The sequence below is a fragment of the Grus americana genome, chromosome 2 (assembly GCF_028858705.1).
Source record: "Grus americana isolate bGruAme1 chromosome 2, bGruAme1.mat, whole genome shotgun sequence".
Lineage (NCBI taxonomy): Eukaryota > Metazoa > Chordata > Aves > Gruiformes > Gruidae > Grus > Grus americana.
The window spans coordinates 117842471-117854992 of NC_072853.1; the positions used below are offsets into that span (position 1 = coordinate 117842471).

A 12522-nucleotide genomic window follows, 5' to 3' on the forward strand; every position below is an offset into this window, starting at 1 on the left:
TTTTGCCACAGAAACAAGTCATTGTGGAGTAATTAGATACTGCACAAACTGTTCTGCAGTAACTGCAGCAGACATGAACTTGTTAACCTATGCAACAGAGAGTACCTGAGGAAAGCTTAGCCCTCTGTGAAAGACAGGACAGCTCCCTCAGCAGGGGACACCGTGGGATAAAACCTTGCACACATGCCCTTGGCACACACTGACATATGCCTGTGTCAAAAGTCTTTAGCTTTTGAAGTACATCAATTCTCTTAGAAAGAGAGAAAAACCCAACCAAACAAGCACAAACAACATCTTCATGAAATCACTGAGAATTTTTCCATCCTGCTGTTTACTAGGACCAAAATAAGAAAGCTTATCTCATTAGTCCAGTGATCAGAAGGGTCTTTTGACTCCATCTACTGAAATGACAATACAGCATGCTTTCTGATTATATTTGCAGTTCTAAAATGTAAATTGGCAGATCATATGTTTACTAAAAATATCTGTATGCAAGTAATGGCATCAACTGCACAGTCATAGCTTTTGCCTATTCCAGTGTATCACTTCAAATGCTTACAAGACTGGACAAATTGATGATGATAACGTTTGATTATAAACCAGTTTGTAGCCTATTTGTTCTCTGGCCAGATGTGCCTAATTCCAGTTGTCATTCTTGCAAGTGCATGGATGCACAAACAGCAAGAAGGAACCCCACATGCAGCACTTCACTTTCTCTCAGTTTAGGGTTCACGCTGGTCAGTTTGTCTTGGGCACAGCGCTGTGTGACCCCACGGGAAAGTCTATCAAGCACCCTCATAATGAAGTGCCTAACCATGTGAGCAGCACCTCAAGCTCCATAACCGCTTGCTTGGCACTGAGTGAGGACCATAGCTGGCAGCAGACAGTCCACCAGGCACTGCACACAGCCCGGCACGCATGAGGAGCTGGTGCTGGCAGTGCAGTGAAGGCTCCAGTTACTTTTGGGATCTCATTGAGGGGCTGAGCTTCCCACTGGCCAAATAACAATTCAGCAATTCCAGAGAAGTGGTCTTCGGGAGGGGATTTAGGTACTGATCAACCAGATCCTTTTAGAGCTTGGGGTTAAACCAATAACCCATTTACTTTTCATTTCCCATTAAGCAGGAAGACTGCAGCTGTGTCCCAGTAGTGCTGAATGTGTATAGTGAATAGTGTATGCTATTGCAGCTGGGAGAGCGCTTCTCCTTTAAAGAAGCTGTTTTACATAGGGAATACCTTAGCTCTCCTCCTTGGAGTATAGCATCTAATAAAATAAAAAATCCTCAAAGCCCACGTCAGAACTCTACCCACACAGACAGATAATTTCGACTCACTCTCCAGAAACCTAGCTATAACTGCGGAATAACGTAACAATCTTCCTACGTTAGACCCAGGCAGCCACTGCCATTAAACTCGGGGCAGCACAAACCTTCCCTGTCAAGTAGCTGTTTTGCTCATACAGTACCTCCTAAGGCTCTACCCAGCTGTAAGCTCCTAGTGACAAGGACCTCCCTATTTTTACATGTTTACACAGCACATAGCATCACTGTGAAGTTCACAGAAAGATCATGATATCAATCATGAGTAAGTAACAGAGGATCAGTAAAAACACATTATTCAGGTAAGCGGCAAAGAACATTCATTATGTAAGGTTACTACTTTCCTCCCTTTACCTCTCTATCTTCCAAGTAACATACTGGCAGGCAGAAAAACTTTTCATACGCAAGTCAATTAAAAATTCAGAGGGCATGCCATTTGAGCTGGAAGTTGGTTTTCAGTAAGGTAAATTGAACCACGTTTTAAAATAAATAAATAAAAGGCTGTGGGGAAAAAATCCTTTTCTGGATGGTGTACATAAGGATTATTGTGCCAAAACTGTCGCTTACATCCTGTTTCAACTGCTGGCTTGTTAAACAGTGAAAGTTCACTGATGGGTCTGCCAGAGAAGGTGAGGCAGGTGAAACACCCCAAGCCCTCAGGCAAATTTATTTTCTCTGAACCTGGGAGAAAAATCGGTCTTTCCAACCATGAACAAAACCCTTTAAATGATCTGACGCTTGGTGTGAAAATAGCTAACAACACCTATCAGCATCGATCCCCTCCCTGAACCCCACTACTCCCCCAGGCCCTTAGTGTAATTAGGAGGGGAAAACACAAGCAAAAATCCCCAGACCCAAACATGTCAAAAGGCAGGTATTTTCCCAGTTCAGACTCCTCAGCTGCCCAGGTGACAGCGAGAATTCAGAAGTAGGAGTGACAGAGCAGGCACGGCAATCAGAGGTGGCTCATAGCACTCTACCGCTGATCCTGGCACAGGGCTCCGAATAAAAATCAAAGCAACACATCTCTTTTCAAAACAAAGAAAGAGTAAAAAAAAAAAAAAAAAAATCTCATTCTCTGAGTACCTTTGATTCCTGGCTGGTAGTTGATGCTGGAGAGGGGGGCTGCTCTGTGCTCTCCACTTCATTCTCTTTCTCCACACTATCCACGCTGACTTCAGTCGTGCTGCTCGGAGGAATCATTTTACCTCTAAAACACCGCTACTATCAGGAAAAAAGCTACAGACCTTTCTCGCTTTTTTTCATTTAATGTCCTTTTTCTTCTCTGCTCTTCTAGAGCAAATGAACTCCAACCGCTCAGTTTCACTACATTTGCAAGACTAGAATTCTCTGGATTTTCTTTTTTTCCTTCTCCTCCTCCACCCCCTCTTTCTCCTCTCCCTCCTTCCTCCCTCCCCTCCCCTATGCAATTCTGCTGCGAGGGGAGTAAGTTATCGATGGCTCTGTAGGTCAGTTGTGTGCCTGCTTCTATGTTTTCCCTGATCCTCCTCCCCTCCGTGTGAAGCCCGGAGGTGTGGAGCGGAGTCGTGACCATCAGCCCCGTGATCAGAGGGGAGTGAGCTGAAGCAGAAAGCCCGAGCCACGCACACACACACACGGGGCACTGGAGGGAGGAGTTGTATTTCTAATGCTGTGAATAGCTTTGGAGGAGCATGTGCTGTCATAGTAGTGAAAGAAAGTAATGCGCGCATGCACGCACACACACACATGCACGCAGAGAGGCAGGCAGTGCGTATGCAGTTTGGAAGCTTTTTACCTTTTAACAGGCTGGAGAAGGCAGAGTTTGAAGGGCAGCTTTATATTCTTCAAGTCTTTTCCTGGAGAAGGACTCTAGAAACAGAGGAGAAAAATGAGTCTTCCCTTACCTTGTCCAGAAAAGATTATTTTAAATCCTAGCTACCCAATGTCTCTAAAGCTCCCACCTTGCCTTATATCCCAAACTTGCTAGCAAGTGACAGGACAGAGTTGGGGAGAGTCACCTGTGGATCCACGTGTTCTTTGCTCCCCTCCCGGGCAGGGAAGCCCAGCTCTGAGTCATGCACACGCAATCAGGGTCAGCTGGAAGCTCCCGCTACCGCTCACATCCTATACCTGTACGTTGTCATAGTGATAACACTCCATCCGGCAGCAACAGAGCAGAGGCAGCTGTTGGGAAGGGCCTTGTGCCTTCCCCCCGCAGTGCTGTCATTCCCGAGGATGCGGCACCCGAAGTCACGCTTCGGGCTGCAGTAATACCAGCAGAAGGTCAGCATGACTTTGCTGGCTGGCTCAGATTGCTTTATATTGCTCGACTATTTGCCTCTGATTTAAATCTGCTGCAAAGGTTCCTGTCAGCTCTCTTCTCTGTTGAATTAAGGTCCGTATTGTGAAAGGTTGAATGGATGCACTCCCCATCAGATACGTGCTTTGCAGAGAGGGAACCGCTCCATATGGCTGGTGGAGATGCCTCTTTCACTCAAAGAAAACAGAAAAAAGCAACCCAAACGTGTTTCCAATAAGCAACACTTACATCCTGGAAAGTGAGAAGAAGAAAATTGGCGCTTAGTTGATCTATACTGGAGGTACAGGTGTTCGGAGGTGATTTTCTGAGGTCTGAGCCAGAGAGGAGCTTCACTACCTCATAGCTCTGGGATGAGGTACCAGATTCCCTTCCAGCCCCATCCCTTAGAAACACAACTGCTACCTGGAGCTACCTTGCAGGCCCCCCCCACCTCAAATAATCCATGCATGAAAGTGAAGGCAACTTTCCAAGATAGTAAGGGATATACAGATGAAAGCCAGAGCAGAAATTGCCCTGCAGCCTCTGTATTCTTAACAACTATGCAGAAACCAGGAAAAAAAAAATCAGCTTTTCTTTGAATCCACGGTGAATTTTCAGAACTGGCAGTTAAATGGGGAAAAAAGCTTTATTTCTTTCAAATAGAGCATATAAGATACAGAAATCTTTACCAGACAATAAACATGAAATGCTGCAATGCTACTTGTACAGCTACTTCAGAGCAAAAATGCGTCTTTGGAGTCTGTCAGTAGAACCTATTATTTGGCCTGTAGTTGCTAACACCATTACAGAGATCAAAAAGAGAACACTGGTTGCTGTTGAGGCAGCGTCAGTGACAACTGAGATTGAAGCAAGGAAATACAGAGCTCAGAGGGGCAGATTTGGCAGGCAAGTAAAAGAATATATTTCCAAGGGTCTGATTTCTAAAATACAGCAGTGTCTTAGACTGTTCTCTTCAGAGCCGGAGGAATTCTCCAGGTGCAAAGCTCATTTCTTCCACTCAGCAAGCGAGATTTGGGCTTTGCTGTAAAATCAGCCTCTTAGCAATGAATGGGAACTGTGCAGAGTCACGGTTTGGGAGAATTAGGACAGCTGTGGGCAATGGAAATCTTGGCAGGGCAACAGTGATTGGTAGTGGTATCCTTCCCTGATGGTCCAGCCTAGCACAGCCATGCCAGGGCTAGCACATGGGGTCTGCCCCCTGCAAGGACTGTTCCATGTGCCCAGCAATGTGACAGGTGAGAATTGTGAAACTAATTTTCATCCAGTTCCCCAGCAGTGTTGTGAACCAGTCTTTCCTGTTTACGAGGCTCAAAAACATCTTCTGGTGAATTTGTAGGCCACCTTTGAAATGGACCTGGAGTGGCTGGTTAATAGTTAATGCTCTAAGTGTTGTAAAATCCTGCACACATTTTGTATGAAAAGCTTGTAACGTCATGACTGTGTAAGTGACTATCATACCACACTCTACTTTTTTTTTTTTGTTGTTTTACCAAATTAGTACTGACACCTGCTGCACTCCCTCTCTTCTCCCAATTACTCACTTGTCAACCACGACTGATCTGTCAGATTCTTGACAATTAGCCTGGGAAAGATGAGTCAAACCTAAAATCTTACCAAAAAGGCAAAAAGGAAAAGAAGCTGGATTTCTTGTATTTTTATTTCCTTCCACAGAAGCTGGCTATTGAAAATCAAATATTCTGTATAACAAAACAGACTGATCAAATTAGATGAACCTACATCTCCCTCTCTCTCCCACGCTTCACTCCTGAGAAGTTGGACTTGTGATTACTGCCGATCAGTCTCTAAGTGAAAGTACTCGGTGGAAATGTGAGCACTGCAGCACAGTGCTAAACAAGAGGAAATTGAACAGATTCTTTAGTGAAGAGATGAGTGTCGATTTCTGGAGTGGGGAAAGGCAATTTGGATGAATAAAACATGAGAGCTGATTCTCAGCCCCCAGCTGAAGTTGTTGCACTGTGTAAAGGTGCTTTAACGTTGCCTGGAGTCACCACCAAACATTCCCCTGCTAGGCGGTTGGAAGCTGACTGCATGGGTGCTACGCCTCCTCCATCCTCCCACCCTCCCTCCTGCTCTCTGGCTGCACACAGAAAGGTAATGGTGTGATGCAGAGCACTCCTCTGTGCCAGGGCTCCAGCAGTTCATCCTAAGGTCTGGCTGCAGCCGGCACAATAAGAGCATCCCAGAGGCTCCTGACATCAGGAACACATACGCACTGCTGTACTGCCAAGTCCTACCTGCTACAGAGATCCACTGTGGCAAGATTAAGCTGATGTAAGGGGTCTGGCCCATGCCATGTCCTTTTGCCTTCTTTTTCTGCTACAGACATTCCCCTGAAATATTTGAGCACCTTTCTGCAAAAGAGGTACATGAGTAGAGCTGGATTTCACCAAAGGAAAGATATGAAATCAGTACTTATCAAAAGATGCTATTCTTGTTTAGACCCTCATGTATTTACTAGAGAAAAACAAGAAGTAAAAAGAAGCCAGGGAGCTACAGGTGTCATTATTCACTGCCTGCTGCATAGACAGTCTCATAGTCCTGAGCAAAGAGAGTATAAGGGAGTATATAGAGACAACACTACTACTAAATGGCACTTGTTTAAATCACTACATACACCTCTCTCTTGAAATGTACGAAGCAGAGAGGAATCAGGCCAGTTGCCAGCAAAGGAGAGCCCTGAAAGAAAAGAGGAATTCAGTCTACTGAGAGTCCAACTTCCAAGAAGATGCAGACTGAGCACCACAGAAAACCATTTGACACATAAAAAAGCTTGTAGTTCTGGCACTTGCAATGAAACTTGATCAGCCTCTCCCCAAATCTCTCAGTCCAATTTTTGAGTGTTCCAGGTGAGAAACAGTAGTTTCATTTCTTAGTCAATTGAATTTTGTCTTTGTGGAAACTGGCAACAGGATACCCCTCTAGTGCCATTTGCGATGGGAATTTTACTTTTGGCATGGTGCATTTGGCCAGATGTACTGGTGGACATCTTCACTAGGCTCTCCTCTCAAATATCCACTATTGCCCACAGCTGTAGTAGACTGCAAAGACCAGACCATCGCTCTAGCGGGGTATCTGCCTGGGTTTCCAAGTAACAGGCTTGTGGGGACTTCTTGACAGCAAACATTGTACCCACAGAGAAATGATATTAAAATAGTATCAGGTGGTTGGGGTTTTTTGTTTATAGTGACACACCCCTTGTTTGCTTTCAGTACGATCTTGGCAGTTCATCAAGCAGCTAACATAGTCACAACCCCCCTGTGGATTCTGCTTATCAAAATGCCATCTAAGGGCTACAATCACCAGCTCATCAAGCTGGAAGCACAAGCTGGTCAGCACTCTGAAAGCACTCCCAGTACTAACGGGACACGGGCATTTTCATCTTGACTAAAATGATCTCAAAGTACTTTTTAGACTTAAAGTATTAAGCCTCCCACTGCTCCAGGGAGTGATTATACTGTAGCAAACGAGTAATGGTGGCGGAAGCCAAACCAACAGATTTGTGCTTGTACTTAAGCAGGGAGAAAAATGGAACTTCTGCCTAAGTATTAATATCAAACCCCTCTTTATGTCCATCCACAGCAATGCCACAGGGAGTAATGCGGAGATCACGCTGCATCTTGGGCAACTTGAATCTGTCTTTCAGAGAGATCATGATGAGATTGAAACACTGCTACCCAGACATCTAGACCAGGAGAAAGAAGAATGCTGCATCCTCTTGTGACAGCAAGAAATGTTTGAGAAGGGGAGAAGAGGATGTAATTATAAAAGATGGAATTTAGCCAAGATACAGCATGTAATATGTTCAGTCTTACAAAAAGCATCGCAATACCTTTAAATAACCAGCGACAGTCCCGACCTGATTTTACATCTCTGCTGGCAATATGATTCCTTCTCACTTTTTATAGGAATGCGATATAAAAAGAAGAGGCCCATGGAATCAGGAGCACCATTTCCTGCAACTCACAGATGCTCCTAGAAATTCCTGCCATTTACTGACTGGTCCAATATGACTGTAGCAGGAATGCTCTGAAACAGTTCAAATAGTTGCTTCAATGGTCATTTAGCCATGTACTAAATCCTTTCAGCGTATCCATGTTCCAAATATTTAAAGAGATAACAAAGATATGATAATTAACATAATCTCCTGACTCTTTTTGGACTCACTTCTGTTTCCTTAGATAGTCATTAAGACTCTTCCTGATGGCTCTCGGTATCACTCAGAAGGGTCTCATATAATCATACCATCTCAGCCAGCTCTGTTTACCTCCTTCCTCAGCCTTTTCCAGAGTGGGGTAGGAGGAATCTCCCACAGGGTCACCACTACGGATCTTGGGCTCTTTTTTTTTTTTTTTAAAGGCTTTTGGTAGGAGGGAGCTTTCAATCACCTTTTCTTTTCCTAGACCTTCCTTGACCTGAATTGTCCCCTAAATTCCTTTGTCCAGTTGTTGGCCTTTCCAGGCATGAGCTGGGTATTACAGCTCGCAGGGCTTTACTGGATTTGTCTCAGGTTCCTGTTTTCTCCATTCACTCTGGCATCGAATACCGTCATCATGAGCTATTTCTTAACTAATGTCAGTGAAAACGCATTGAGAGCAACATTTTGCTTAGACTGTAAATAGAATCCAAAATAAGATCTGGCAAACATTCCCAGCATAGCTGGTGGCAAACACAAGGATATGTATATGCAATTTTTTTCATACAGATATCTTATGGCTATGCACCAATTTTTAAAAGGCTGTGCATGCACAGTGTTTCCTGTCTTAGGTAGTTACAGTGGCCTGTCACTGTAATATTTAGGCACAAACATGCACACTGAATGCAAAATGAACCTCACTGTCAAGTGCAAACCTGCAACAGTTGTGCTATCATATTTTGCTTTGGAAGAAAAAAAAGATTTCTCAGTGTGCCAATGACCTTTGTCAGGAAAGCAGAGCTTTTCTACAGGGTGTGGTAGAACTCAGTTATGCACAGCAAATCTTTTAAATGCCTTCAGACCCTATAGGATGAAAAGCTTTGTAGAAATATCAGAAATTATCATCAAGATTAACATTCCACTCTATCAGATTAGTGCATGTGTCAACTGGAATAGAAGTGTGTATGATGAGGGTTGCCCACAATTATGTAACTTATTCTAAGGATCTGTTACAGCTCTCAAACAAGAATAAAGAAAATAAATGTTCAGCTTGTTATAAATCTGATGGGAAAGTGAGTATCTTACAGCTCAAATATATTGGGTTTGTTCCTTGAATCTTGGTAAGATGCAAAATTTGAAATATATTGACGGTAGCTGGGTTGTTATCTCTCAACATAATTACCAGTTCAAAATAAAAATGAGAAGTAAAATTTGAATTGAGCAAAAAATAAAGGTAAACCTTAAAAACACTGCAAGAGGTTATCTATAATGATTTGTGTTATTTTATTTAAAGCAATAAGAAGTCTTAGAGTCCAGTGCAAAATGATAATAGGAAGGTAAGTTTGACTTCTTGGTAAAGACAAGACTATCAGTATCCTATGAGCCTATCAAATATAATTAATACCTTTTTAAAAGGATTCAGGTCAATTTACATAGAAAAAATCAGATCTCACTATTACGTCTACAAGAAAACCACTAAGCATTGTAGGTGAGAACCTTTCCAACCAGATTTCTCCATAGAAATTACATCCATTTTTTAAAGTACTCCAGTGCATACAATTGTTATATTTTGTTGCTTAAAGCAATAGGAAACAATATAATCACTTTGATTTGAAGTCTCAACACAGAGCATTCTGGAGTCACTGCTTCTTTTGATAAGTACATATCACTGCCTCTTATTATTCAAAGGGGTCAAGCTCAGCTGCAAGAGCAAACGATTTCCCTAGCAAAGACAGTCAAGATTTTTAGAAGGACAAACGTCAGAAAAGAAAAGAAAGAAAAGAAAAATGAGGGTAAAATTGTCCAAATTCTGAGTGTCTTTACCTTCCACATTCATAACCATTTCTATTCTTCATTGGATTTAAGAAAAAAATCACTTAAGTTTTCCTTATGTTTGTTAGTCATACCACCTGCAGTAATACCACTCTGTAAGTGTCATTCTGATGCCTCAGAGTACCTGAAGTGCTCAGGCAGAAAAGGATTGCACTCTGGACCCAGTAAGAGCTGGACCTCTCCTGCTGTTTCCATGGAATGGGTTATCTCAAATTCAAGTGCCTAGTAACCTAGCTCTATGGTTGCAGACTTTGAGTAATCAGGGTTCTGAAGTATGTTGTAGATTTATCCATATAATTGGTCAAGCAGATTTTGATAACTGAGACATTTAAAGTTACATGAATGATGATTTAGCTAATATATCTCTGTATGATTTTAAAATCCCATTTTCATTTTGTAATCCATAATACTTCTGTGTCTTATTAGTCTCTTTTACTAGACCATGAGGAAAGAAAAGACTACTGAGCACTGGGCATCAGGATGGGTGAAATCTGGAGGAAAAGCAAGTTACTACAAATTCCTAGGGAGTGCAAATATTTAATTTAGCCAAAAAGCAGAACTAACAGACCTGAGCACAGGTGGTTGGACATATGTAAATTCAGCAGACCAACAACTGAAAAAAAGCAGTGGTTTATGGCAGAAGGGATAGCCATCATCTCACAATGTCATGGATTGTTTCAAACTGGGGCATTCTTCTGGGATCCCAGATACAGGGAAATCCAGCAGACTTGGTAGTTCACATGATCAGTACATTCAAGATATGCAGACATTAGGAAGATATAACTTCAGTCAGAAAAAAACCCTTTGATTCACAAGAAAATATGAAAAAGAAAGTACTAGTAATCAAGCTGGAATGCAACAGATGAGATTGTCTTTCCAAAGGGATGTGATCAGCCCTCAGATATGAACTCCTGCAAACACAGAAAGTTTAGATACAAATTGTGAGCTCTTCAGGCTAGGTATTGGCCTTTTATTTTGAGTTTGTACAGCATCTAGAAGCTAGTTTTGCTTTCTGTCTAGTCTTAGGTACTACAGTAAAACAAACAAATAATCATCTTAAAAACTGGATATGCGTCTACTCAATCGCAGCAGCACTGTAGATCTAATGCTGTGTTTGGCTGTGTTCGAAGATTCTATCACCAAAATTTTCCCTTTGCTTTCCCCTCTGCTACCCCTCTTCCTATTCTGTTATGATAAACAAAGTTCTGCTTTTCTGCACTGATTATTAGAAACTGGAGGAAGAAGTATAAAAGCATTTTTAAAAATTAAGAAAACCCACAATGGTATTTTCAGGACTGAAAGCTTAAACAAACATGGAAGTAAAAAAGTAGAAGATGTTTCTTCTACACGTTATATATACATGTTATATAGATATGCACACATATATGAATATACACTGCATATTTAGCACAGTAATGGCTTCATATATTGTAGCCATGATGAATGACAGACAATAATAGGCAGTAATGCTCACGAAAGATAGGGGAAAGATCACTGCAGTAAGAACCCCATACATCAAAAGAAGTAGTGTAAAGAATGATCTGATTTAGAAAAAGATTTCTGCTGTTTATTTGTGTGATTCTCTAATGAGAGCTTTGTGAAGGAAATCTATTTTTATCTTCCACATAGAAAAGCAAAGAATATGCAGAGCAGTGAATTATACGCTTTAACTGGAGATAGCTGGTAAAGGTTTTGACTTCTTTGGGATATTTTTTTAAATCTCATTGCACCCAGTGGAGTTATAAGGATGTTTGCAATATGTCCTAAAAGGCAGTTCTCCATGAACTGAAGTACACTGTGCTCAAATGAGCATGGTATTTCTCAGAAATGCTTCATGGACCTTTCTCTTCTTCCACAGATGTGAAAGCTGCCTTCCTTTGACCTGGACAGAAAAGATGGACTGTAGTTGAGCACTTACCTGAAAATCCTAACACCGCTTTGGTCCAAAACACTTTAGGTCTATTTTCCTTATTATTATTATTTTATTAGGTACCTAAGAATTACCCCTTGACCCCATGCTCAGAAACAAAAGTAATCTGGTGCTGGCTTCACTCAGCTCACGTCCATATTTTTAGTCCTTAAAAAGTCAGGATTGAAAGCTTTATTCTACTGAACCAAAACTTGATCTGATCTAAATGCAAAAAGTTCTAAGTAGCATAAAATGCATGATAACAAGCAGCTGCAACCAATTTTTTTCGAGTCCTTTATTGTTAGGTGTTGTTTGCCTAGCAGCTGGTAAATAGTCTATTAAAAAAGACTTGGGGACAATTTTCCAAAAGACATGAATGACACCAGAGTCCTGAACTTTGGTTAACAAAAGACAGAGATAAAGCTAATTTTTAGTTTAAAGAGAACACATCTCCCTCCCACCTAGAGAGGCACATTTTGAAAATTACAGTAAAAGCTTCTGTTCCAGTTCTAAAAAACATCTTCCCTGAGCGATAGAGTTTTGCACATGAAGTTTCAGTCCTATTATTCTATTGACAAGGGGGAGTCATTCACATTCAACTATCAAAAGAATAAATATTTTGAAAGAAGATTATCTTAAAGGAAAATTTTAGGGATGCATGCAAAATCCCGGGACCACTGAAATCAGTAAAAGGTCCCAGGATTTCATCCCAGCAAACAAATCCAGGTGGTTCCGGTTAGGCATATCTGCTGCTATCTCTGGGAATAAAATTATTTTGAAAAAACAGGCCCTAACAGTTATCTGGCAAACAGATCAGACAGTGCTATTATAGTCAGCATGCAAACCATTTTCCCTGTTAATTATATGTGTCTAATGTCAGAGATCTAATTATCCAAGAAAAAATTAAAATTTCTAAAAGAGCACAGAACTGAAAAAAAAATTAAACTTCCCTGAAGTTTTCACTCATGGCAATGTGAGCCTGAGAGATCAGCATCAATTTAGAACA

At 41.6% G+C, this 12522-nt stretch overlaps 1 protein-coding gene across 4 annotated transcripts in view; it reads right to left on the reverse strand.

The window, feature by feature from the left end:
• The window catches only part of STAC (SH3 and cysteine rich domain), a 253151-nt gene that overhangs the window by 73050 nt on the left and 167579 nt on the right, over nucleotides 1–12522 (reverse strand). For 2 of the 4 annotated variants that reach the window (XM_054817050.1, XM_054817051.1), the window contains exon 1: nucleotides 2406–2810. In XM_054817050.1, coding sequence (XP_054673025.1) covers nucleotides 2406–2522 — 117 coding nt within the window. In that variant the 5' untranslated portion in view covers nucleotides 2523–2810. Of the gene's footprint in view, nucleotides 1–2405; nucleotides 2817–3096; nucleotides 3171–12522 lie in introns of those variants that run through there. The other 2 variants (XM_054817053.1, XM_054817052.1) reach the window with 2 other exon arrangements.